This window comes from Bufo bufo, chromosome 7 (assembly GCF_905171765.1).
Source record: "Bufo bufo chromosome 7, aBufBuf1.1, whole genome shotgun sequence".
In the NCBI taxonomy this organism is placed as follows: domain Eukaryota; kingdom Metazoa; phylum Chordata; class Amphibia; order Anura; family Bufonidae; genus Bufo; species Bufo bufo.
In genome coordinates, this window is record NC_053395.1 from 236,568,006 (window position 1) to 236,595,445 (window position 27,440).

At 55.4% G+C, this 27,440-nt stretch overlaps 1 protein-coding gene across 1 annotated transcript in view; it reads left to right on the plus strand.

Moving 5' to 3' along the window:
- Positions 1-27,430, plus strand: part of CFAP221 (cilia and flagella associated protein 221) — a 64,341-nt gene extending 36,911 nt beyond the window's left edge. Inside the window, 13 exon segments of the mRNA XM_040440871.1 lie at positions 2,765-2,852; positions 12,264-12,353; positions 12,429-12,524; positions 12,601-12,694; positions 12,770-12,858; positions 13,769-13,849; positions 19,149-19,256; positions 21,920-22,072; positions 24,715-24,849; positions 24,919-25,010; positions 25,125-25,164; positions 25,166-25,218; positions 26,923-27,430. Coding sequence (XP_040296805.1) covers positions 2,765-2,852; positions 12,264-12,353; positions 12,429-12,524; positions 12,601-12,694; positions 12,770-12,858; positions 13,769-13,849; positions 19,149-19,256; positions 21,920-22,072; positions 24,715-24,849; positions 24,919-25,010; positions 25,125-25,164; positions 25,166-25,218; positions 26,923-27,022 — 1,219 coding nt within the window. The 3' untranslated portion in view covers positions 27,023-27,430.
- The last annotated feature ends 10 nt before the right edge of the window (positions 27,431-27,440 follow it).

Consider the following 27,440-nt stretch of genomic DNA (forward strand, 5'->3'; position numbering starts at 1 on the left):
TGGAGAGATGGGGAGGGACGGGAGGGGGTCCTGGAGAGATGGGGAGGGACCGGAGGGGGTCCTGGAGAGATGGGGAGGGACGGGAGGGGGTCCTGGAGAGATGGGGAGGGACCGGAGGGGGTCCTGGAGAGATGGGGAGGGACCGGAGGGGGTCCTGGAGAGATGAGGAGGGACCGGAGGGGGTCCTGGAGAGATGAGGAGGGACCGGAGGGGGTCCTGGAGAGATGAGGAGGGACCGGAGGGGGTCCTGGAGAGATGAGGAGGGACCGGAGGGGGTCCTGGAGAGATGAGGACAGACGGGAGGGGGTCCTGGAGAGATGGGGAGGGGCCCTGGAGGGAGGGGGTCCTGGAGAGATGGGGAGAGACGGGAGGGGGATCTGGAGAGATGGGGAGAGATGACTGGGGGTCCTGTAGAGATGGGGAAGGACGGGAGGGGGTCCTGGAGAGATGGGGAAGAACGGGAGGGGGTCCTGGAGAGATGGGGAGGGACGGGAGGGGGTCCTGGAGAGATGGGGAGGGACCGGAGGGGGTCCTGGAGAGATGGGGAGGGACCGGAGGGGGTCCTGGAGAGATGGGGAGGGACCGGAGGGGGTCCTGGAGAGATGAGGAGGGACCGGAGGGGGTCCTGGAGAGATGAGGAGGGACCGGAGGGGGTCCTGGAGAGATGAGGAGGGACCGGAGGGGGTCCTGGAGAGATGAGGACAGACGGGAGGGGGTCCTGGAGAGATGAGGACAGACGGGAGGGGGTCCTGGAGAGATGGGGAGGGGCCCTGGAGGGAGGGGGTCCTGGAGAGATGGGGAGAGATGAGTGGGGGTCCTGTAGAGATGGGGAAGGACGGGAGGGGGTCCTGGAGAGATGGGGAAGGACGGGAGGGGGTCCTGGAGAGATGGGGAGGGACGGGAGGGGGTCCTGGAGAGATGGGGAGGGACCGGAGGGGGTCCTGGAGAGATGAGGACGGACGGGAGGGGGTCCTGGAGAGATGGGGAGGGGCCCGGGAGGGAGGGGGTCCTGGAGAGATGGGGAGGGGCGGGAGGGGGTCCTGGAGAGATGGGGAGGGACGGGAGGGGGTCCTGGAGAGATGGGGAGGGACGGGAGGGGGTCCTGGAGAGATGGGGAGGGACGGGAGGGGGTCCTGGAGAGATGGGGAGGGACGGGAGGGGGTCCTGGAGAGATGGGGAGGGACGGGAGGGGGTCCTGGAGAGATGGGGAGGGACGGGAGGGGGTCCTGGAGAGATGGGGAGGGACGGGAGGGGGTCCTGGAGAGATGGGGAGGGACGGGAGGGGGTCCTGGAGAGATGGGGAGGGACGGGAGGGGGTCCTGGAGAGATGGGGAGGGACGGGAGGGGGTCCTGGAGAGATGGGGAGGGACGGGAGGGGGTCCTGGAGAGATGGGGAGGGACGGGAGGGGGTCCTGGAGAGATGGGGAGGGACGGGAGGGGGTCCTGGAGAGATGGGGAGGGACGGGAGGGGGTCCTGGAGAGATGGGGAGGGACGGGAGGGGGTCCTGGAGAGATGGGGAGGGACGGGAGGGGGTCCTGGGGAGATGAGGACAGACAGGAGGGGGTCCTGGAGAGACTGGAAGTGGTCCTGGAGAGACTGGAAGTGGTCCTGGAGAGACTGGAAGTGGTCCTGGAGAGACTGGAAGGGGTCCTGGAGAGACTGGAAGGGGTCCTGGAGAGACTGGAAGGGTTCCTGGAGAGACTGGAAGGGGTCCTGGAGAGACTGGAAGGGTTCCTGGAGAGACTGGAAGGGTTCCTGGAGAGACTGGAAGGGTTCCTGGAGAGACTGGAAGGGTTCCTGGAGAGACTGGAAGGGTTCCTGGAGAGACTGGAAGGGGTCCTGGAGAGACTGGAAGGGGTCCTGGAGAGACTGGAAGGGGTCCTGGAGAGACTGGAAGGGGTCCTGGAGAGACTGGAAGGGTTCCTGGAGAGATGAGCAAAGACGGGAGGGATGGGGAGAGACGGGAGGGGGTCCTGGGTCAGAAGGGATTGGATGGGTCAGAAGAGACGGGTAGGGCAAGGTAATCGCGAGGAGTAGAGGGGCTGAAAGGCAGGGTGTAGCTAAGGGAGGCAGGAAGAAGCAAAGTGGATCAAGGAGGGTTGGGAGGGGCTAGAAGAGACTGGGAGAGCGAGGAGATACTGGGAGGGGCTAGAAGAGACTGGGAGAGCGAGGAGATACTGGGAGGGGCTAGAAGAGACTGGGAGAGCGAGGAGATACTGGGAGGGGCTAGAAGAGACTGGGAGAGCGAGGAGATACTGGGAGGGGCTAGAAGAGACTGTGAGGGGTTAGGAGATACTGGGAGGGGCTAGAAGATACTGGGAGGGGCTAGAAGAGACTGGGAGGGGTTAGGAGATACTGGGAGGAGCTAGAAGAGACTGGGAGGGGTTAGGAGATACTGGGAGGGGCTAGAAGAGACTAGGATTTACTAGGAGAGGGTGGGGAGATGTGAGGGGCAAGGAGAGAAAGGGAGAAGGTCTATGGGACCCCCTGCACTGACATTTGAGGGCCCCGAGGATGGCCATATGTCTCCCTGCTCATTGCTCTGTGGCCACATGAGGATCTTATAAATTGTGACTCTAATCTTGTCCAGAGTCGTATCCATCAGATCCTGGGGTGGTTTGGTTCTGATGGGGCAGGGCTCAGTACCGGTGAGGGAGATCTGGGGGTTCCTTGGGGTACCATGCAGTCACACCTGGTGTTCCTCCCCATAGACTGTACACAGGACCCGCTGCACAGTAATGCTGGTCTTTCTGCACCCACTAGGCAGGTTCACCTCGGCCATGATCCCATCTCTGCAAAACACCGTCGCATTATAACGGAGGATCGCCAGAGTGCCGTGGCCGAGTACCAGGTCAGTCACCGCTATATAATGCACGCTGCTCCGGGGCCCCACAGTGCGGTTACATGTGAAGGGACACATTATCCTCTTATTATGGCAGGAGATGCGTGGAGCAGGGCACGGAGCCATCACGTCTTATACAGGGATGCTGTATGGGACAGATTCCCTCTTACACCTCCTGACAGGTGCCCCCAAATGTATTAACCTCACCTCCTAAGAGGGGCCCTGAATGTATTAACCTCACCTCCTGAGAGGGGCCCTGAATGTATTAACATCACCTCCTGACAGGGGCCCCTGTATGTATTAACCTCACGTCCGTACAGGGGCCCCTGTTTGTATTAACCTCACCTTCTGACAAGGGCCCCTATATGTATTAACCTCCCGTCCATACAGGGGCCCCTGTTTGTATTAACCTCACCTTCTGACAGGGGCCCCTGTATGTATTAACCTCACGTCTGTACAGGGGCCCCTGTATGTATTAACCTCACGTCCGTACAGGGGCCCCTGTATGTATTAACCTCACATCCGTACAGGGGCCCCTGTTTGTATTAACCTCACGTCCATACAGGGGCCCCTGTATGTATTAACCTCACGTCCGTACAGCTTATTATCATGATGCAAGGCCGAGGAGCCCGGCAGCTTATTATCATGATGTAAGGCCGAGGAGCCCGGCAGCTTATTATCATGATGTAAGGCCGAGGAGCCCGGCAGCTTATTATCATGATGTAAGGCCGAGGAGCCCGGCAGCTTATTATCATGATGTAAGGCCGAGGAGCCCGGCAGCTTATTATCATGATGTAAGGCCGAGGAGCCCGGCAGCTTATTATCATGATGCAAGGCCGAGGAGCCCGGCAGTTTATTATCATGATGCAAGGCCGAGGAGCCCGGCAGCTTATTATCAGGATGTAAGGCCGAGGAGTCCGGCAGCTTATTATCATGATGTAAGGCCGAGGAGCCCGGCAGCTTATTATCATGATGCAAGGCCGAGGAGCCCGGCAGCTTATTATCATGATGTAAGGCCGAGGAGCCCGGCAGCTTATTATCATGATGTAAGGCCGAGGAGCCCGGCAGCTTATTATCATGATGCAGGGCTGCAAGGCCGAGGAGTCCGGCAGCTTATTATCATGATGTAAGGCCGAGGAGCCCGGCAGTTTATTATCATGATGCAAGGCCGAGGAGCCCGGCAGCTTATTATCAGGATGTAAGGCCGAGGAGTCCGGCAGCTTATTATCATGATGTAAGGCCGAGGAGCCCGGCAGCTTATTATCATGATGCAAGGCCGAGGAGCCCGGCAGCTTATTATCATGATGTAAGGCCGAGGAGCCCGGCAGCTTATTATCATGATGTAAGGCCGAGGAGCCCGGCAGCTTATTATCAGGATGTAAGGCCGAGGAGCCCGGCAGCTTATTATCATGATGCAAGGCCGAGGAGCCCGGCAGCTTATTATCATGATGTAAGGCCGAGGAGCCCGGCAGCTTATTATCATGATGCAAGGCCGAGGAGCCCGGCAGCTTATTATCATGATGCAAGGCCGAGGAGCCCGGCAGCTTATTATCATGATGTAAGGCCGAGGAGCCCGGCAGCTTATTATCATGATGTAAGGCCGAGGAGCCCGGCAGCTTATTATCATGATGTAAGGCCGAGGAGCCCGGCAGCTTATTATCATGATGTAAGGCCGAGGAGCCCGGCAGCTTATTATCATGATGTAAGGCCGAGGAGCCCGGCAGCTTATTATCATGATGTAAGGCCGAGGAGCCCGGCAGCTTATTATCATGATGTTTTTTGGGCCGCAGACCCGGGGGAGCTGACTTTATTATCTTTATTAGATCTGATAGGAATCCACCAAGTGGAGTCTTTGACAGGCGTACGTGATGACGGACCCAGACCCTTCCAGGGTCCCCATCAGGTTGATTTTTTCTTGGTGTGTTTTTTGTTGTTAAGAGTATTATAAGTTGGGGATAGTAGTTTTTGGGGTAGGAGGGATAAGGGAGGGTTCAGATCTGATGCTATGGCTGACAATCCCATTAATAGGTAGGGACACAACCTTCAGCGTCATATATATTAGGATATAAAAGTAATAACCTGGAATGTGAGGAGACTGAAGTCCCCCAGAAAAGGATGATGGTCCTCCGGCATTTAAAGAGGCTCTGCTCCAGGACCGGACCGGATCGGAGTGTGGCCCCGGGTGGGGAAAGCTTTCAGCTCCACTAACTCTAAAGCAGGAGTGGTGACATATATACGGTATATACACTGTTCAGACATGTTCCTTGGATGGAGAGGGTTCTGGGGATCAGCCTTCACCCCCTTCTGATGACATAAGCATATGCAATGTTTAGGGGCCACATGATTCTAGCTCTTCCTTTTATACCGATCTGGGACATAGAATCCTGAGAGACCCCAACACAAATCTGGTGGAGGACATGAATGCAGTTTGTAATCACTTTGAGGACGGATGCCAGTCAAAGGGTAAAACCATCAACCCAAGAAGTAGAGATGACTCTCTCTCGCTCATTGGCTCAGTGACATGTGGAGAGTTCTGCCGCCTGAGGGGAGGGAATGCACCGTCACTGCAATGCCCACCACTCCTGGTCCAGAACCAAGTCAGTCTCTGTAGAGGACTTGGTGATCTCAGATCAGGCCCCGGTCCAGCTCACCGTATCAGACACAATTCCTAGGGGCTCGGATTGTACCTGGAGATTCCAATCCGCCCTAACACGTGATGACAGGTTTCAGAGTGAAGTGAAGAAGTGATGGGAGGAAGACATGGATTTCACTGGCCAAACCAATGACCTACAACTGCTGTGGGAGACGGGAGAGGCAGGATTACGGGGCAAACTCATAGCCTACGTTGCAAACGTTAACAAACAATTGTCAGGAACCCTGTTAGCGTATAGTCGCGCTCTCAGAGAGGCGTACACAGCTTTCCAGAGCGCCCCAAGTCCTCAAAATAAAGAATCATGGGCGAAGGTGAAAGGGGCATATGACCAATGGGTACATAAGAAAGAACTTACTTTTAAATCGCAATACGAAGCCCAACTGTTATGGGAACAAAGCAGGGAAACTTCTAGCCCGCCTTGCAAGAGGCTCAATACAATCCCCCCTTATTTTAGCCTTAAAAGATGATAAAGGAGTAACTCATACGTCACCCTCTAAAATAAAGGAAACACTAAGAAACTTTTGTTCGTCGCTATACACCAGCCACTCGGGTGGCCAGGGGTCGGCTCAATCCTACACCTTTGCCCAAGATCAGACCTTCAGAATAATCCGGTCACAGCAGAAGAAATAATAGAGGTTATTAACACCTTACAACCTAATAAGGCCCCAGGACCGGATGGGTGTACGGGGAGTTCTGTAGGACTTTGAGGGACGATATCACCCCCATTTTGAGCTCCCTGTACAATGACTTCATGTCTGGTCGCCGGATGTCCGATTCGGCGCGCACTGCACATAGAAAATGATTGCCCAAACCAGGGAAAGATGCTTTGTTGGCATCCTCCTATAGACCAATCTCTCTCATAAATGTAGACACTAAGATAATGTCCAAAATTCTAGAGAACAGATTGGCTCGATTTTACCTGCGCAAGCGGGATTCACGCAAAATAGATCTGCAGTGACTAACATCAGGAAGGTGCTGGCGGGATCAGATGGCATTAAAACGAGCCCTGCCTTTGGCCAGTCCCCGGCCATTTGATAAGGTGGTCTGGGACGGGCTGAACAGCGTACTGGACACAGCGGGATAGGTAGGTCCATTTTGGCGATATTTGTCGGCCTCATATGATTCCCCTAGTGCTCAGGTACATACACCAGGCTTCCACCTTAGGGATGCCCTTTGTCCCCCTTGTTGTTCAACCTGGCAATGGAACCTGTATGTAGAGCCATGGCCCTGAATAAGGATATGAGGGGCATGGCGGTGGGGGATATGGAGGTCAGACATGCTGTATTCGCAGATGACTGGCTAGTCCTCCTTTCCCACCCTCGGATCTATCAGTCCTGTTGGAACTGCTCAACCTGCTCCTTCTCGGGCTTTAAGGTGAACGTTATTATTAGAGTTGGGTGAGACCAGAAATTGGGAATCGCTCCTGTCAATATAGCTCACCGCTCCATTAAATGTCTGGGAATTAATATAGGCGAGACTCCGGAGTCTACACACAACTCAATTACCCTGATTTGGTGAAACGTCTATTGTCAGATTTGGAGATCTCCACGATGGGTAGATGTCACTTCATAATGATATGTCTATACCAGATGCAGACAATCCCACTGCTGGTACTACACACAGATGTAGACCCTCCACTCGGCCTTTAGTAGATGTGTATGGGCAGGAAAAAGATCCAGAGTCGCACTAAAAGCTCTAATGCTCCATAGGGGAGATGGAGGCTGGGTGTTCCTGACACCCTATAATACAGCCAGCCTTCTGAGACCTGGTGTGGATTGGATCCAGGGGACATCACGTTTCTCTAACTCCAGCCGTCTCGCCCGTGGAGCTTACATGCATTCTTACAGCAGTCCCTACCCACCTGAAGAAGAAAAAAAAATAAAAATTCCAATAATTACCACTTTTAATGAAGGGGCTACAACTCTTAAAAGAATTGTCAGAAAACACTGGGAAATGTTGCGACAAGATAAATTAATAGGGGATAGGATCCCCAAAAATCCCACTTTTATCTTTAGGAAAGCGCTTAATTTGTGTACTATGGTAGCGCCCACTGTTAAACTGCCCCAAACAAAGAAATTGAGTCACTTGACACAAAAAGGTTTTTTCCCTTGCAAAATGTGCAAAAATTGCAGGAAAATCAAACACGGTACAACTAAGTTCCCCATTAGAGAAATAGGGGACAATCACCATAAATACAAAATTAATCAGTATATTTCATGCAATACCCGAGGCGTGATATACTTTATCAAATGTCCTTGTTTTAAAATATATGTGGGCCGAACCAAACGTGAATTAAAAACCAGGATGGGGGAACATCTCAATAATATAAAGAAAAAATATGAGGGACATCCTCTGTCCCGTCATTATACCCAATACCACGGAGGTAATTTTGCTGGTTCTTTCTTTGGGGGTATTGAAAAAATAAAACCAAATCTGAGAGGTGGAGACATTATTAAACAAATGTCAAGATGCGAAAGTAAGTGGATCTTCAGATTGAACTCCCTAGCGCCAAATGGCCTCAATCGCGAGATGGAGTTATTTGCATTTTAATAACCATGAATGTGAAGCCCAGCTGATGTTTTTTAAAGACAAGTAGATGTTACCCTTTATCTATATAGGAGTTTATGCGGGACTTTATGCAGTACGTTTGACGAAGTAAAAGTTAATAGTTGCCATGGGGACCGGACGCCTACTTAACCCAGAACACAAACACAACAACTATCCCTGACGAAGAAGCCCGTAGGCTTTGAAACGCGTTGGATCGTTTTTGGTCTTTGGATTACTCCGTAGGTCAGTCGTGACGTCACGCCGCCTGTTCCGGAACCCTGTACCAACACCGCTCCCTCGCGCGCACGCCAGCCACCGGCCGGGGCGGCATACGCGCTGAGAGGTAGAGCAAGAAGTAACAGCAAACAAGAAGTACCGCAGAATCATTCCATCCCACTGCCTGACCGGACAGTCGGTGTTTTACTCCTTTCGATTATACCCCAGGTCCCGCCAGGACAAGGTAACCCGCCAGGATAAGGTAACCACCATACTTATCTATCCCATCACAACCCCAGCGCTGGTACCGAACATTAGTTTGTTCAATTTCTTTGCTTTATTTACCACTTTGGATCGGAGCAGCCGTAATCCATTTAGGTACCAAGCAGCGGCTCTGTCTGCCTGAGTGCATATAGAGAAAACTTAATAGCGGTAGCGCAGGCACTATTATATTATATATACACTCTTTACAAGGATAGGGCTGTGTCATGGAGAACTGCTAGAAAACTGTTCCCATTGTCATGGAGAACTGCTAGAAAACACCTCTTTCCTTGGAAACACCCTGAATTTACAACTGGTCACTCAAACAGTTTCTAAAGTGGCAGACACGGGGCCTAAACACCGTGAAGGGGCTATGGGACCCGCAAGAGGCCCGTTCCACTCGTTCCCTGACGTATGTGTTCAGTATTGCCCGACACTTCCCACTTCCGGGCATACCTCCGACTACTGAAGTCCAGATTGAGAAACTTCCCTCTGGAATTCTCGTCAACCAGCTTTGATGACCTGACACTGCCCAAACCCTCAGATATCCATATCTTCTGTATATGATATCAGGAACGGTATTTCCCACCGTTACAGTAACACCCGCTTTAAGGGGAAGACCTCCTGAGAGGATGGCGAAGGGTTCAAACAGTGGTATCCAGTGAAATTTGGCGAGAGACGCATTTCAAATTTATTCACAAAACTCTATGTGGATTTGACATTAAATCCAGCAGGAATTCATCCATTGAGGAAAGAGACGAAATGCCCTAAATGTTTGCTCCAAAGTGCAGACCTCTTCCACTGTATCTGGGAATGTAACGGGTAGGAGAGGAGTGGAACCAGGCAGTGCAGAGCTCTTCCACTGTATCTGGGAATGTAACGGGTGGGAGAGGAGCGGAACCAGGCAGTGCAGACCTCTTCCACTGTATCTGGGAATGTAACAGGTGGGAGAGGAGCAGAACCAGGCAGTGCAGAGCTCTTCCACTGTATCTGGGAATGTAACAGGTGGGAGAGGAGCAGAACCAGGCAGTGCAGAGCTCTTCCACTGTATCTGGGAATGTAACGGGTGGGAGAGGAGCGGAACCAGGCAGTGCAGAGCTCTTCCACTGTATCTGGGAATGTAACGGGTGGGAGAGGAGCAGAACCAGGCAGTGCAGAGCTCTTCCACTGTATCTGGGAATGTAACAGGTGGGAGAGGAGCAGAACCAGGCAGTGCAGAGCTCTTCCACTGTATCTGGGAATGTAACAGGTGGGAGAGGAGCGGAACCAGGCAGTGCAGAGCTCTTCCACTGTATCTGGGAATGTAACGGGTGGGAGAGGAGCGGAACCAGGCAGTGCAGACCTCTTCCACTGTATCTGGGAATGTAACAGGTGGGAGAGGAGCGGAACCAGGCAGTGCAGAGCTCTTCCACTGTATCTGGGAATGTAACAGGTGGGAGAGGAGCAGAACCAGGCAGTGCAGAGCTCTTCCACTGTATCTGGGAATGTAACAGGTGGGAGAGGAGCGGAACCAGGCAGTGCAGAGCTCTTCCACTGTATCTGGGAATGTAACGGGTGGGAGAGGAGCGGAACCAGGCAGTGCAGAGCTCTTCCACTGTATCTGGGAATGTAACGGGTGGGAGAGGAGGGGAACCAGGCAGTGCAGAGCTCTTCCACTGTATCTGGGAATGTAAAGGGTGGGAGAGGAGCGGAACCAGGCAGTGCAGAGCTCTTCCACTGTATCTGGGAATGTAACAGGTGGGAGAGGAGCGGAACCAGGCAGTGCCGACGTTAGAGGACAAGCTACATCCTAACCTGAGAGGTTTCCCGGAGGAAAAACCCTCTTTCACTAATTCGACCCAAAGGTTCTGGTGGCGACACGTTATTCGGCTAGCCGCCGAGAGGTGTATACTAACCACTGGTTGCCTTCGTCGGTGCCACACATAAGGGAGGTGTCAGACCACGCCGAGTCCTGCCTTCAGCCGACAGGCCGGAAACAGAAACTTGTAAATAAGATTTCTAAAACTTACCATAAAAAGTGGAGGGCACTTATCCTACAGGGGGGGGGGGGGGGGGGGGGGTCTTGTTTGAGTAGGTAGAACTTGGACTCCTTCTTTCTTTAATAATATCGCCACCTCCTAGATGAAGGCTATCCTGTACACCCTCCTGATATTGCATAGTCCCGTAAACACATATGATGAGAAAGCAAAACTCCTTCAATGAGAGAAGGTGTCAGCCTCAGCATCTAAGGGGTGAATGTACCCGAGTATTCCTCATCAGTGTCCTGTACTGTGTGTGATTATAACCGTGGAGAAGACTATCGCGGGTGTCTGATTAATAACATACATGTCTACATGGGGGGCGCACTTGGGCAGCTCAGCCTCTGTTGGTGGTGGACCTTGTCCCAGCCCTGACATCACCTCCTGACGGGGGCCCCTGTATGTATTAACATCACCTCCTGACGGGGGCCCCTGTATGTATTAACATCACCTCCTGACGGGGGCCCCTGTATGTATTGACCTCACCTCCTGACGGGGGGCCCCTGTATGTATTAACCTCACCTCCTGACGGGGGCCCCTGTATGTATTAACCTCACCTCCTGACGGGGGCCCCTGTATGTATTAACCTCACCTCCTGACGGGGGCCCCTGTATGTATTAACCTCACCTCCTGACGGGGGCCCCTGTATGTATTAACCTCACCTCCTGACGGGGGCCCCTGTATGTATCAACCTCACCTCCTGACGGGGGCCCCTGTATGTATTAATCTCACCTCCTGACGGGGGCCCCTGTATGTATTAACCTCCCCTCCTGAGAGGGGCCCCTGTATGTATTAACCTCACCTCCTGAGAGGGGCCCCTGTATGTATTAACCTCACCTCCTGACGGGGGCCCCTGTATGTATTAACCTCACCTCCTGACGGGGGCCCCTGTATGTATTAATCTCACCTCCTGACGGGGGCCCCTGTATGTATTAACCTCCCCTCCTGAGAGGGGCCCCTGTATGTATTAACCTCACCTCCTGAGAGGGGCCCCTGTATGTATTAACCTCACCTCCTGACGGGGGCCCCTGTATGTATTAACCTCACCTCCTGAGAGGGGCCCCTGTATGTATTAACCTCACCTCCTGAGAGGGGCCCCTGTATGTATTAATCTCACCTCCTGAGAGGGGCCCCTGTATGTATTAACCTCCCCTCCTGACGGGGGGCCCCTGTATGTATTAACCTCACCTCCTGACGGGGGCCCCTGTATGTATTAACCTCCCCTCCTGACGGGGGCCCCTGTATGTATTAACCTCCCCTCCTGACGGGGGCCCCTGTATGTATTAACCTCCCCTCCTGACGGGGGCCCCTGTATGTATTAACCTCCCCTCCTGACGGGGGCCCCTGTATGTATTAACCTCCCCTCCTGACGGGGGCCCCTGTATGTATTAACCTCCCCTCCTGACGGGGGCCCCTGTATGTATTAACCTCCCCTCCTGACGGGGGCCCCTGTATGTATTAACCTCACCTCCTGATGGGGGCCCCTGTATGTATTAACCTCCCCTCCTGACGGGGGCCCCTGTATGTATTAACCTCCCCTCCTGACGGGGGCCCCTGTATGTATTAACCTCCCCTCCTGACGGGGGCCCCTGTATGTATTGACCTCACCTCCTGACGGGGGCCCCTGTGAGTATTAACCTCCCCTCCTGACGGGGGCCCCTGTAGGTAAAGGATTAGATAATAATATTGTGTGTACTACCACTCCCATCATTCTGTGTCCTGCAGGTGACGAGAGGCTGCCCGGACCCGGCCGCTGACCGCAGGAGGGAGGCCGCGCTTGTAGGTTGTCGTCGGGTGCTGCGCCGCGTGGATGAGGTAAACTGCGCTGTTGCTATAGTAACATATAATAAGGACTTCTGATGTCATATTAACCCTTCATGTCCTGCCCAGTGTCCCCGGACGCAGCCGCAGTTTGACCTCTACCTGAATGACCTCTGGGCTGACAGGAGCCGGGCCCTGAGGCGCTTCCAGCAGGCGGCCCGCACGGTGAGGACTCGTCATAGATGCGGACACTTGCGGCCTGCGCTGGTCCAGCATTCACCTCCTTGTCTGTCTGCTCCAGGTCCTCGTACGGGGCAGAGTGGACGGCCGGCTGCCATCCTTGAAGAAACTGCTGCAGCGCCTCCGATCAGAGGGAGAGGAGGACGCAACGTGTGGTAAGATGAGGGCCGGCCCGGGGGGCTCCTGCTGCAGGCCGCATGTACTCATAATGTCCCTCTGACCCTGTACAGACAGCAGCGAGGAGGAGGTCTCCCCGTTATCTGCCTCGCAGGTCTCGCTCTATGAATTCCCTCCGTACCCGGCTGAGCCCGATGGGTCGGTGAGTACAGACCAGGGACTGGTAAGTCTTACATGGCCATAGTCACAGGGGGTAAGGAGCTGCAGAGACTTCTGGTGTGGCAATCGATTGGACATGTCCGATCCTTCATCACCCCACAACAGAATCCAGCTTCACATTAGATTGTAAGCCTCTGAACAGCGAGGGAAGTGAACCCACGGTGTGGCGGGCCGGTGAGCCCAGCGCTGCACTACTGATCTCTCCAGAGCAGCAGAGGTGTAATCGGCACTGTGGGGACAGGACAAGCGGACGCAGTACCGAGGCAGAGACACGTTTGTAACGCTAAAACTTCAGTCTTTTATTCACACTTATGGCAACAAAACAGTACGACAGCCCATTTGCAGTTTTAGTGTTCGCTCACACCTAGACAGTTCCTACAGCAACACAGTCACCCGTTATCCTAGGTGTTAGTTCACACCCGATCGGCATTACTCAGGACAGAGCAGACCTCCCAAACTCAGGCCTCCAGCCTAGCACACGGCTCAGACCCCAATCCAGCGATTGCCAGAGAGAGGTAATTACCACCAGCTGACACTGCTGGCTGGGTTTTTTATATAGGCCAGTCAAGACCCGGCCTGGAACGTGGGGAGTAGTCACCCACCCAGCACTTTGACTACTCCTAGTAAGAGCTGTCCCAAATCAGCTATTACAGCTATACTAAACAGCAAGGTGTCAAACAGCAACTGCTGCTGACACATGAAAACTGGCTCTTACTCCACCGAGGCCAAGAACCTCGGTGACACATACCTTCCATCAACGATGGTCCCTTGCGCCTTCCTACAGCACATAGAGCCACATTCACACAACGTCTGACTGCAGTCACAGGTGAAACCCGAAAAATGTTACTGAGAAGACAAGTCCTGAGAGGTTTCATCTTCTGTTTCATCTGCAGCCGCTGCAAGAGCTCATGTTCCTTCCTCCCAGACCTGCAGCAGCACCGCTCAGACACCGGCTCTCCTTCCAGGACCTAAAGGTGATCAAATACACCCTGCACCCCTCCCCGACCTGGACTACAACCCCCAAACTACTCTGCACCCCTCCCCGACCTGCACTACAACCCCACAAACTACTCTACTCCCCTCCCCGACCTGCACTACAACCCCACAAACTACTCTGCACCCCTCCCCGACCTGCACTACAACCCCACAAACTACTCTACTCCCCTCCCCGACCTGGACTACAACCCCCAAACTACTCTGCACCCCTCCCCGACCTGGACTACAACCCCCAAACTACTCTGCACCCCTCCCCGACCTGGACTACAACCCCACAAACTACTCTACTCCCCTCCCCGACCTGCACTACAACCCCACAAACTACTCTGCACCCCTCCCCGACCTGGACTACAACCCCCAAACTACTCTGCACCCCTCCCCGACCTGGACTACAACCCCCAAACTACTCTGCACCCCTCCCCGACCTGGACTACAACCCCACAAACTACTCTACTCCCCTCCCTGACCTGCACTACAACCCCCAAACTACTCTGCACCCCTCCGCGACCTGGACTACAACCCCCAAACTACTCTGTACCCCTCCCCGACCTGGACTACAACCCCCAAACTACTCTGCACCCCTCCCCGACCTGCACTACAACCCCCAAACTACTCTGCACCCCTCCCCGACCTGGACTACAACCCCCAAACTACTCTGCACCCCTCCCCGACCTGGACTACAACCCCCAAACTACTCTGCACCCCTCCATGACCTGCACTACAACCTCACAAACTACTCTGCACCCCTCCCCGACCTGGACTACAACCCCCAAACTACTCTGCACCCCTCCCCGACCTGGACTACAACCCCACAAACTACTCCCCTCCCCTCCCCGACCTGCACTACAACCCCCAAACTACTCTGCACCCCTCCCCGACCTGGACTACAACCCCCAAACTACTCTGCACCCCTCCCCGACCTGGACTACAACCCCCAAACTACTCTGCACCCCTCCATGACCTGCACTACAACCTCACAAACTACTCTGCACCCCTCCCCGACCTGGACTACAACCCCCAAACTACTCTGCACCCCTCCCCGACCTGGACTACAACCCCCAAACTACTCTGCACCCCTCCCTGACCTGGACTGCAACCCCCAAACTACTCTGCACACTTACCCGACCTGCACTACAACCCCACAAACTACTCTGCACCCATCCCTAATCTCGTTACAACTCCCCAAATTACTCTGCACACCTCCCTAATCTGTATAACCCCCCAAACTACTGCCCTCCCCGACCTGCACTACAACCTCCGAAACTACTCTGCACCCCTGACCTGCACTGCACCCCTCCCTAATATGTACTACTACCCCGCACCCCTGACCTGCACTGCACCCCTCCCTAATATGTACTACTACCCCGCACCCCTGACCTGCACTGCACCCCTCCCTAATATGGACTACTACCCCGCACCCCTGACCTGCACTGCACCCCTCCCTAATATGGACTACTACCCCGCACCCCTGACCTGCACTGCACATCTCTCTAATATGTACTACTACCCCGCACCCCTGACCTGCACTGCACACCTCTCTAATATGTACTACTACCCCGCACCCCTGACCTGCACTGCACCCCTCCCTAATATGTACTACTACCCCGCACCCCTGACCTGCACTGCACCCCTCCCTAATATGTACTACTACCCCGCACCCCTGACCTGCACTGCACACCTCTCTAATATGTACTACTACCCCGCACCCCTGACCTGCACTGCACCCCTCCCTATTATGTACTACTACCCCGCACCCCTGACCTGCACTGCACCCCTCCCTAATATGTACTACTACCCCGCACCCCTGACCTGCACTGCACCCCTCCCTAATATGTACTACTACCCCGCACCCCTGACCCGCACTGCACCCCTCCCTAATATGTACTACTACCCCGCACCCCTGACCCGCACTGCACCCCTCCCTAATATGTACTACTACCCTGCACCCCTGACCTGCACTGCACCCCTCCCTAATATGTACTACTACCCTGCACCCCTGACCTGCACTGCACCCCTCCCTAATATGTACTACTACCCCGCACCCCTGACCTGCACTGCACCCCTCCCTAATATGTACTACTACCCTGCACCCCTGACCCACACTGCACCCCTCCCTAATATGTACTACTACCCCGCACCCCTGACCCGCACTGCACCCCTCTCTAATATGTACTACTACCCCGCACCCCTGACCTGCACTGCACCCCTCCCTAATATGTACTACTACCCCGCACCCCTGACCCGCACTGCACCCCTCTCTAATATGTACTACTACCCTGCACCCCTCCATGACCTGCACTACAACCTCACAAACTACTCTGCACCCCTCCCCGACCTGGACTACAACCCCCAAACTACTCTGCACCCCTCCCCGACCTGGACTACAACCCCACAAACTACTCTACTCCCCTCCCCGACCTGCACTACAACCCCCAAACTACTCTGCACCCCTCCCCGACCTGGACTACAACCCCCAAACTACTCTGCACCCCTCCCCGACCTGGACTACAACCCCCAAACTACTCTGCACCCCTCCATGACCTGCACTACAACCTCACAAACTACTCTGCACCCCTCCCCGACCTGGACTACAACCCCCAAACTACTCTGCACCCCTCCCCGACCTGGACTACAACCCCCAAACTACTCTGCACCCCTCCCTGACCTGGACTGCAACCCCCAAACTACTCTGCACACTTACCCGACCTGCACTACAACCCCACAAACTACTCTGCACCCATCCCTAATCTCGTTACAACTCCCCAAATTACTCTGCACACCTCCCTAATCTGTATAACCCCCCAAACTACTGCCCTCCCCGACCTGCACTACAACCTCCGAAACTACTCTGCACCCGTGACCTGCACTGCACCCGTCCCTAATATGTACTACTACCCCGCACCCCTGACCTGCACTGCACCCCTCCCTAATATGTACTACTACCCCGCACCCCTGACCTGCACTGCACCCCTCCCTAATATGGACTACTACCCCGCACCCCTGACCTGCACTGCACCCCTCCCTAATATGGACTACTACCCCGCACCCCTGACCTGCACTGCACATCTCTCTAATATGTACTACTACCCCGCACCCCTGACCTGCACTGCACACCTCTCTAATATGTACTACTACCCCGCACCCCTGACCTGCACTGCACCCCTCCCTAATATGTACTACTACCCCCCCACCCCTGACCTGCACTGCACCCCTCCCTAATATGTACTACTACCCCGCACCCCTGACCTGCACTGCACACCTCTCTAATATGTACTACTACCCCGCACCCCTGACCTGCACTGCACCCCTCCCTATTATGTACTACTACCCCGCACCCCTGACCTGCACTGCACCCCTCCCTAATATGTACTACTACCCCGCACCCCTGACCTGCACTGCACCCCTCCCTAATATGTACTACTACCCCGCACCCCTGACCCGCACTGCACCCCTCCCTAATATGTACTACTACCCCGCACCCCTGACCCGCACTGCACCCCTCCCTAATATGTACTACTACCCTGCACCCCTGACCTGCACTGCACCCCTCCCTAATATGTACTACTACCCTGCACCCCTGACCTGCACTGCACCCCTCCCTAATATGTACTACTACCCCGCACCCCTGACCTGCACTGCACCCCTCCCTAATATGTACTACTACCCTGCACCCCTGACCTGCACCCCTCCCTAATATGTACTACTACCCCGCACCCCTGACCCGCACTGCACCCCTCTCTAATATGTACTACTACCCCGCACCCCTGACCTGCACTGCACCCCTCCCTAATATGTACTACTACCCCGCACCCCTGACCCGCACTGCACCCCTCCCTATTATGTACTACTACCCCGCACCCCTGACCTGCACTGCACCCCTCCCTAATATGTACTACTACCCCGCACCCCTGACCTGCACTGCACCCCTCCCTATTATGTACTACTACCCCGCACCCCTGACTTGCACTGCACCCCTCTCTAATATGTACTACTACCCTGCACCCCTCCCTAATATGTACTACTACCCCGCACCCCTGACCTGCACTGCACCCCTCCCTAATATGTACTACTACCCCGCACCCCTGACCTGCACCCCTCCCTAATATGTTCTACTACCCTGCACCCCTGACCTGCACTGCACCCCTCCCTAATATGTACTACTACCCTGCACCCCTGACCTGCACCCCTCCCTAATATGTACTACTACCCCGCACCCCTGACCTGCACTGCCCCCCTCCCTAATATGTACTACCCCGCACCCCTGACCTGCACCCCTCCCTAATATGTACTACTACCCCTGCACCCCTGACCTGCACCCCTCCCTAATATGTACTACTACCCCGCACCCCTGACCTGCACTGCACCCCTCCCTAATATGTACTACTACCCCGCACCCCTGACCTGCACTGCACCCCTCCCTAATATGTACTACTACCCCGCACCCCTGACCTGCACTGCACCCCTCCCTAATATGTACTACTACCCCGCACCCCTGACCTGCACCCCTCCCTAATATGTACTACTACCCCGCACCTCTGACATGCACCCCTCCCTAATATGTACTACTACCCCACACCCCTGACCTGCACTGCACCCCTCCCTAATATGTACTACTACCCCCCCACCCCTGACCTGCACTGCACCCCTCCCTAATATGTACTACTACCCCGCACCCCTGACCTGCACTGCACCCCTCCCTAATATGTACTACTACCCCGCACCCCTGACCTGCACTGCCCCCCCCCCCTAATATGTACTACTACCCCGCACCCCTGACCTGCACCCCTCCCTAATATGTACTACTACCCCGCACCCCTGACCTGCACCCCTCCCTAATATGTACTACTACCCCACACCCCTGACCTGCACTGCACCCCTCCCTAATATGTACTACTACCCCGCACCCCTGACCTGCACTGCACCCCTCCCTAATATGTACTACTACCCCGCACCCCTGACCTGCACTGCACCCCTCCCTAATATGTACTACTACCCTGCACCCCTCCCTAATATGTACTACTACCCCGCACCCCTGACCTGCACCCCTCCCTAATATGTACTACTACCCCACACCCCTGACCTGCACTGCACCCCTCCCTAATATGTACTACTACCCCCCACCCCTGACCTGCACTGCACCCCTCCCTAATATGTACTACTACCCCGCACCCCTGACCTGCACCCCTCCCTAATATGTACTACTACCCCGCACCCCTGACCTGCACCCCTCCCCGATGCTCGTCTCCTTGACTGCAGAATCTGCTGATGTCTCCTCAGGTTCCGCAACACTTCAGGTTGATGGCGTATCAGCTGGTGAGGAGTCCGAGGGGGTCCGCCCTGTACCAGCCCCGCCATCTAGTGAGAGCACTGCGGAGGGGGGCCGAGGTAACCCCTTGATGAGCAGCACATCCACATGAGAACCCTGGTCTGACCGCTGTGGCTAACCCCTGGACTGCTGGGTGTTGTAGTCTCTGGCTCTCACACTCCTGGTCTGACCGCTGTGGCTAACCCCTGGACTGCTGGGTGTTGTAGTCTGTGGTTCAGACACTCCTGGTCTGACCTCTCTGGCTAACCCCTGGACTGCTGGGTGTTGTAGTCTCTGGCTCTTACACTCCTGGTCTGACCTCTCCGACTAACCCCTGGACTGCTGGGTGTTGTAGTCTCTGGCTCGCACACTCCTGGTCTGACCTCTCTGGCTAACCCCTGGACTGCTGGGTGTTGTAGTCTCTGGCTCGCACACTCCTGGTCTGACCTCTCTGGCTAACCCCTGGACTGCTGGGTGTTGTAGTGTCTGGCTCGCACACTCCTGGTCTGACTGCTGTGGCTAACCCCTGGACTGCTGGGTGTTGTAGTCTGTGGCTCGCACACTCCTGGTCTGACCTCTCCGACTAACCCCTGGACTGCTGGGTGTTGTAGTCTGTGGCTCGCACACTCCTGGTCTGACCTCTCTGGCTAACCCCTGGACTGCTGGGTGTTGTAGTCTGTGGCTCGCACACTCCTGGTCTGACCTCTCCGACTAACCCCTGGACTGCTGGGTGTTGTAGTCTCTGGCTCGCACACTCCTGGTCTGACCTCTCCGACTAACCCCTGGACTGCTGGGTGTTGTAGTCTCTGGCTCGCACACTCCTGGTCTGACTGCTGTGGCTAACCCCTGGACTGCTGGGTGTTGTAGTCTGTGGCTCGCACACTCCTGGTCTGACCTCTCCGACTAACCCCTGGACTGCTGGGTGTTGTAGTCTCTGGCTCGCACACTCCTGGTCTGACCTCTCCGGCTAACCCCTGGACTGCTGGGTGTTGTAGTCTCTGGCTCGCACACTCCTGGTCTGACCTCTCCGACTAACCCCTGGACTGCTGGGTGTTGTAGTCTCTGGCTCGCACACTCCTGGGCTGACCTCTCCGGCTAACCCCTGGACTGCTGGGTGTTGTAGTCTCTGGCTCGCACACTCCTGGTCTGACCGCTGTGGCTAACCCCTGGACTGCTGGGTGTTGTAGTCTGTGGCTCGCACACTCCTGGTCTGACCTCTCCGACTAACCCCTGGACTGCTGGGTGTTGTAGTCTCTGGCTCGCACACTCCTGGTCTGACTGCTGTGGCTAACCCCTGGACTGCTGGGTGTTGTAGTCTGTGGCTCGCACACTCCTGGTCTGACCTCTCCGACTAACCCCTGGACTGCTGGGTGTTGTAGTCTCTGGCTCGCACACTCCTGGTCTGACCTCTCCGACTAACCCCTGGACTGCTGGGTGTTGTAGTCTCTGGCTCGCACACTCCTGGTCTGACCTCTCTGACTAACCCCTGGACTGCTGGGTGTTGTAGTCTGTGGCTCGCACACTCCTGGTCTGACCGCTGTGGCTAACCCCTGGACTGCTGGGTGTTGTAGTCTCTGGCTCTCACACTCCTGGTCTGACCTCTCTGACTAACCCTTGGACTGCTGGGTGTTGTAGTCTCTGGCTCGCACACTCCTGGTCTGACCTCTCTGGCTAACCCCTGGGCTGCTGGGTGTTGTAGTCTCTGGCTCGCACACTCCTGGTCTGACCTCTCTGACTAACCCCTGGACTGCTGGGTGTTGTAGTCTCTGGCTCGCACACTCCTGGTCTGACCTCTCCGACTAACCCCTGGACTGCTGGGTGTTGTAGTCTCTGGCTCGCACACTCCTGGTCTGACTGCTGTGGCTAACCCCTGGACTGCTGGGTGTTGTAGTCTCTGGCTCGCACACTCCTGGTCTGACCTCTCTGGCTAACCCCTGGACTGCTGGGTGTTGTAGTCTCTGGCTCGCACACTCCTGGTCTGACCTCTCTGACTAACCCCTGGACTGCTGGGTGTTGTAGTCTCTGGCTCGCACACTCCTGGTCTGACCGCTGTGGCTAACCCCTGGACTGCTGGGTGTTGTAGTCTCTGGCTCGCACACTCCTGGTCTGACCTCTCCGACTAACCCCTGGACTGCTGGGTGTTGTAGTCTCTGGCTCGCACACTCCTGGTCTGACCGCTGTGGCTAACCCCTGGACTGCTGGGTGTTGTAGTCTCTGGCTCGCACACTCCTGGTCTGACCTCTCCGACTAACCCCTGGACTGCTGGGTGTTGTAGTCTCTGGCTCTCACACTCCTGGTCTGACCTCTCTGGCTAACCCCTGGACTGCTGGGTGTTGTAGTCTCTGGCTCGCACACTCCTGGTCTGACCTCTCTGGCTAACCCCTGGACTGCTGGGTGTTGTAGTCTCTGGCTCGCACACTCCTGGTCTGACCTCTCTGGCTAACCCCTGGACTGCTGGGTGTTGTAGTCTCTGGCTCGCACACTCCTGGTCTGACCTCTCTGGCTAACCCCTGGACTGCTGGGTGTTGTAGTCTCTGGCTCGCACACTCCTGGTCTGACCGCTGTGGTTAACCCCTGGACTGCTGGGTGTTGTAGTCTCTGGCTCGCACACTCCTGGTCTGACCGCTGTGGTCAACCCCTGGACTGCTGGGTGTTGTAGTCTTTTGCTTGGACGCTCCACAGTGGGAATCATGATATATATTTCTGTGCATTGGAGGTTTAACTGTTTCCTCTCTGTCTGCAGGATGAGCTGATGCCGCCGGAGGCCCCCGGGTCACCTCTCTGTCGGACATTGAGTATTTGCTCCCAGGAGAAGAGCGAGGAAGGGCAGGCGCTGCTCCTGAGACCACCTGAGACATTGCTGAGCCCCCCAAATTTCCATTCCATCCATGTGTTTGTGAGTGCAGTGTGATGTTGGGGGGTGGCGATCGCTGGATACAGCGGGGGGAATTCCTGTATAATACAGAGGAGGGGGGGGGGCTCCTGTATAATACAGAAGGGGGGGGCTCCTGTATAATACAGAAGGGGGGGCTCCTGTATAATACAGAGGAGGGGGGGGGGCTCCTGTATAATATAGAGGCGGGGGGGGGGCTCCTGTATAATATAGAGGCGGGGGGGGGGCTCCTGTATAATATAGAGGAGGGGGGGGGCTCCTGTATAATATAGAGGGGGAGGGGGGCTCCTGTATAATATAGAGGGGGAGGGGGGCTCCTGTATAATACAGAAGGGGGGGCTCCTGTATAATACAGAAGGGGGGGCTCCTGTATAATACAGAGGAGGGGGGCTCCTGTATAATATAGAAGGGGGGGCTCCTGTATAATACAGAGGAGGGGGGCTCCTGTATAATATAGAGGAGGGGGGCTCCTGTATAATATAGAGGAGGGGGGCTCCTGTATAATATAGAGGAGGGGGCTCCTGTATAATATAGAGGAGGGGGGCTCCTGTATAATATAGAGGAGGAGGGGGGCTCCTGTATAATATAGAGGAGGAGGGGGGCTCCTGTATAATATAGAGGAGGAGGGGGGCTCCTGTATAATTATAGAGGAGGAGGGGGGCTCCTGTATAATATAGAGGAGGAGGGGGGCTCCTGTATAATATAGAGGAGGAGGGGGGCTCCTGTATAATACAGAGGAGGAGGGGGGCTCCTGTATAATATAGAGGAGGAGGGGGGCTCCTGTATAATATAGAGGAGGGGGCTCCTGTATAATATAGAGGAGGAGGGGGGCTCCTGTATAATATAGAGGAGGAGGGGGGCTCCTGTATAATATAGAGGAGGAGGGGGGCTCCTGTATAATATAGAGGAGGAGGGGGGCTCCTGTATAATATAGAGGGAGGAGGGGGGGCTCCTGTATAATATAGAGGAGGAGGGGGGCTCCTGTATAATATAGAGGAGGGGGGGGGCTCCTGTATAATACAGAGGAGGGGGGCTCCTGTATAATATAGAGGAGGAGGGGGGCTCCTGTATAATACAGAGGAGGGGGGGCTCCTGTATAATATAGAAGGGGAGGGGGGCTCCTGTATAATATAGAGGAGGAGGGGGGGCTCCTGTATAATACAGAAGGGGGGGCTCCTGTATAATACAGAGGAGGGGGGCTCCTGTATAATACAGAGGAGGGGGGCTCCTGTATAATACAGAGGAGGGGGGGCTCCTGTATAATACAGAGGAGGGGGGCTCCTGTATAATACAGAGGAGGGGGGGCTCCTGTATAATATAGAGGAGGAGGGGGGCTCCTGTATAATATAGAGGAGGAGGGGGGGCTCCTGTATAATATAGAGGAGGGAGGGGGGCTCCTGTATAATATAGAGGAGGAGGGGGGGCTCCTGTATAATATAGAGGAGGAGGGGGGCTCCTGTATAATATAGAGGAGGAGGGGGGCTCCTGTATAATATAGAGGGGGAGGGGGGCTCCTGTATAATGTGGGGGGGGGGGGGGGCTCCTGTATAATATAGAGGAGGAGGGGGGCTCCTGTATAATATAGAGGAGGGGGGCTCCTGTATAATATAGAGGAGGAGGGGGGCTCCTGTATAATATAGAGGAGGAGGGGGGCTCCTGTATAATATAGAGGAGGAGGGGGGCTCCTGTATAATATAGAGGAGGAGGGGGGCTCCTGTATAATATAGAGGAGGAGGGGGGCTCCTGTATAATATAGAGGAGGAGGGGGGCTCCTGTATAATATAGAGGAGGAGGGGGGCTCCTGTATAATATAGAGGAGGAGGGGGGCTCCTGTATAATATAGAGGAGGAGGGGGGCTCCTGTATAATATAGAGGAGGAGGGGGGCTCCTGTATAATATAGAGGAGGAGGGGGGCTCCTGTATAATATAGAAGGGGGGGGGGCCCCTGTATAATACAGATGAGGGGGGGCTCCTGTATAATATAGAAGGGGAGGGGGGCTCCTGTATAATATAGAGGAGGAGGGGGGCTCCTGTGTAATATAGAGGAGGAGGGGGGCTCCTGTATAATATAGAAGGGGGGGGCTCCTGTATAATACAGAGGCGGGGGGGGGGCTCCTGTATAATACAGAGGCGGGGGGGGGGCTCCTGTATAATATAGAGGAGGGGGCTCCTGTATAATAAAGAGGAGGGGGGCTCCCGTATAATATAGAGGAGGAGGAGGGGCTCCCGCATAATATAGAGGAGGAGGAGGGGCTCCCTCATAATATAGAGGAGGGGGGGGGCTCCCGTATAATATAGAGGAGGAGGGGGGCTCCCGTATAATATAGAGGAGATGGGGGGCTCCCGTATAATATAGAGGAGGAGGGGGGCTCCCGTATAATAGAGGAGGAGGGGGGCTCCCGTATAATAGAGGAGGAGGGGGGCTCCTGTATTATTCTGCTGTGCTCCTAGTGGTTACCTGCACTGATACATTGGAACACAGTCTCTGCTGTGTGAGCTGGACTTTCTGTTCAGTGACTGCTTACAGAGATTGAACACGTCGTACGATGAATACATGATTTCCTTCAGATGGACTCCGACCCTTTAAGCCGCTCGGCCTTCTTCTCTTCACGGCTCCGGATTCCTTACTTCTTCTTGTCTTCTAGAATCCGGCTCCTGGACTTGTGGCCTTTAAGAGACCCCTCTCCTACTCCGAGATTGACCTGGAATATCACTTGTGCCCGCTGCCCAAGTACCCAGACCAGCAAGAGGGCCCCGGGGGCCCGTTGAGGAAGGTGCCGGTACTTAGCAGTCTCACGGTAATCTGTGTTTCCTGGCATGGTGCAGATTAATAACCGCTGTATTTCTAGGAGATTATACGAGGAGTCATGAGCTGGAAGAAGTTCCCAACCGCCCCCCTGTCTGCTCCCCTCCCGGCGCCCGATGGCTGCAGACCCCGGTGGTAAGTGGTCAATAGCGCAGTCCTGGCGACATGGTGCGGTGTCATCAGTCCTGTAATGGCGTCTGGGGTCCTGACCACCACACTATAACCAGACAGTGTCATTGACATCCTCAGGTGTGACCCCTTCAACGTGGACTTACTCCCGGTGAGCGCCCCCCCCGGCTGTTAGCAGCTTACCTGCGGAGGACAAGGAAAACGTTGTGCCGAGGTCAGTGCTCCGTTTACTGCAGTCTCACTCCTCAGTCAGGTACATGACCACACCGGCGCAGTAGTCCTGGTCCCGATAAGTGGCTGACGGTTGTTTTTTTCCCTTGTGTGGGTGTAGGACCCACTCCAGGGCCCCCATGTGCTGCAGTGAGAGAATAACCACCAATTAGGGTTGGGGATTGAATGAAAAGGGGTCTGGAGGAGGGGACGGAAGGGTCTGGAGGAGGGGACGGAAGGGTCTGGAGGAGGGGACGGAAGGGTCTGGAGGAGGGGGACGGAAGGGTCTGGAGGAGAGGACGGAAGGGTCTGGAGGAGGGGACGGAAGGGTCTGGAGGAGGGGACGGAAGGGTCTGGAGGAGGGGACGGGAGTAGTCTGGAGGAAGGGTCAGAGGAGGGGACGGAGTTGTCTGGAGGAGGTTGACGGAAAGGGTCTGGAGGAGGTTGACGGAAGGGTCTGGAGGAGGTTGACGGAAGGGTCTGGAGGAGGTTGACGGAAGGGTCTGGAGGAGGTTGACGGAAGGGTCTGGAGGAGGTTGACGGAAGGGTCTGGAGGAGGTTGACGGAAAGGGTCTGGAGGAGGTTGACGGAAGGGTCTGGAGGAGGTTGACGAAGGGTCTGGAGGAGGTTGACGGAAGGGTCTGGAGGAGGTTGACGGAAGGGTCTGGAGGAGGTTGACGGAAGGGTCTGGAGGAGGTTGACGGAACGGGTCTGGAGGAGGTTGACGGAAGGGTCTGGAGGAGGTTGACGGAAGGGTCTGGAGGAGGTTGACGGAAGGGTCTGGAGGAGGTTGACGGAAGGGTCTGGAGGAGGTTGACGGAAGGGTCTGGAGGAGGTTGACGGAAGGGTCTGGAGGAGGCTACGGAAGGGTCTGGAGGAGGCGACGGAAGGGTCTGGAGGAAGGGTCTGGAGGAGGGGGAGGAAGGGTCTGGAGGAGGTTGACGGAAGGGTCTGGAGGAGGTTGACGGAAGGGTCTGGAGGAGGTTGACGGAAGGGTCTGGAGGAGGTTGACGGAAGGGTCTGGAGGAGGTTGACGGAAGGGTCTGGAGGAGGTTGACGGAAGGGTCTGGAGGAGGTTGACGGAAGGGTCTGGAGGAGGGGACGGAGTTGTCTGGAGGAGGGGGGGACGGAAGGGTCTGGAGGAGGAGACGGACGGGTCTGTCCTATGGGTGTGGCCAGCTTTTGAGCAGCCGATTGGCAGATGTCTGCTCACATAGCTCCTCCCATATATTCTTTCCAGTTGGATGCTATGTGTGGGGTACAGCCCCCGAACTCTGGTTTTGGATGATATAATCTTACTGTGTCAGACACTCCCGTACAGCGCGTTGCAGGCTCCGCCCCCTGAGCCGCCAGTGGTGGAGAGCGGGGCGTGCCATGTGGATCTCCTGTAAAGTACAACATCCGTGACTTGTGAGGCACGTGATAAATATTAGGATCCCTGGAGCGAGGACTGCCCGACGTGTGCGCAGACACCCGCACACTGACCTGATACACAGGCGGCCATATTGGGCCGCCCACGAAGAACTGTGATAGGTCAGGCGCGGGTTTCATACTGGACAGACCAGTGTCCATCTTGAGTGTTATGCCGGCAGATGGCCTTAATCCCATTCCCCAGGTGGCAGCACCGTCCTCGGGAGTATCTGCCTATAGAGTGTTGGCTCCTCCGCACCTTCCTCCATTCACATGCTTCTGTGTTTCTCATTGTCAGGGACGGAGATGACGCAGACTTGAAAGTGTGGCTGACCCCAGACATGCTGAGGGCTGAATTCAGTGTGCTCCAGAGCAGCGCTCCACCTGATACACAGTGAGTAGTACTCCACGCTGGCCCGGTCCTGCCTGTAATGGCCGGAGAGGACACCAGATGCCTTGAGATTCATGCGATAATTCATGGGTGACCGGACCATGGGCTCAGCGGCTGGCGGAGGATGATGAGAGTACGCGCACATTCCCACATTTGTCCTCTTGCACATACTCTTACATAATGGTGATCGATATTCTCCGGCAGGCAGAGCGCTAATGTGGATAGCGATGATTATTAATGACCCCATTAGTTGTTGTACGTGTGACAGCCCAAGGCCTCCCAGTGCCCGATGCTGCAGGAATGTTCCTCTCAGCGGTTACTCATTAAACCAGGCAAAGAGGGCAACTATGGGGTCAGTGTGCAGGTCATAGGTCAAAATGTACATCCTCTTACAAAGGCAGGGTGACATCTCAGGGCAGAACGGG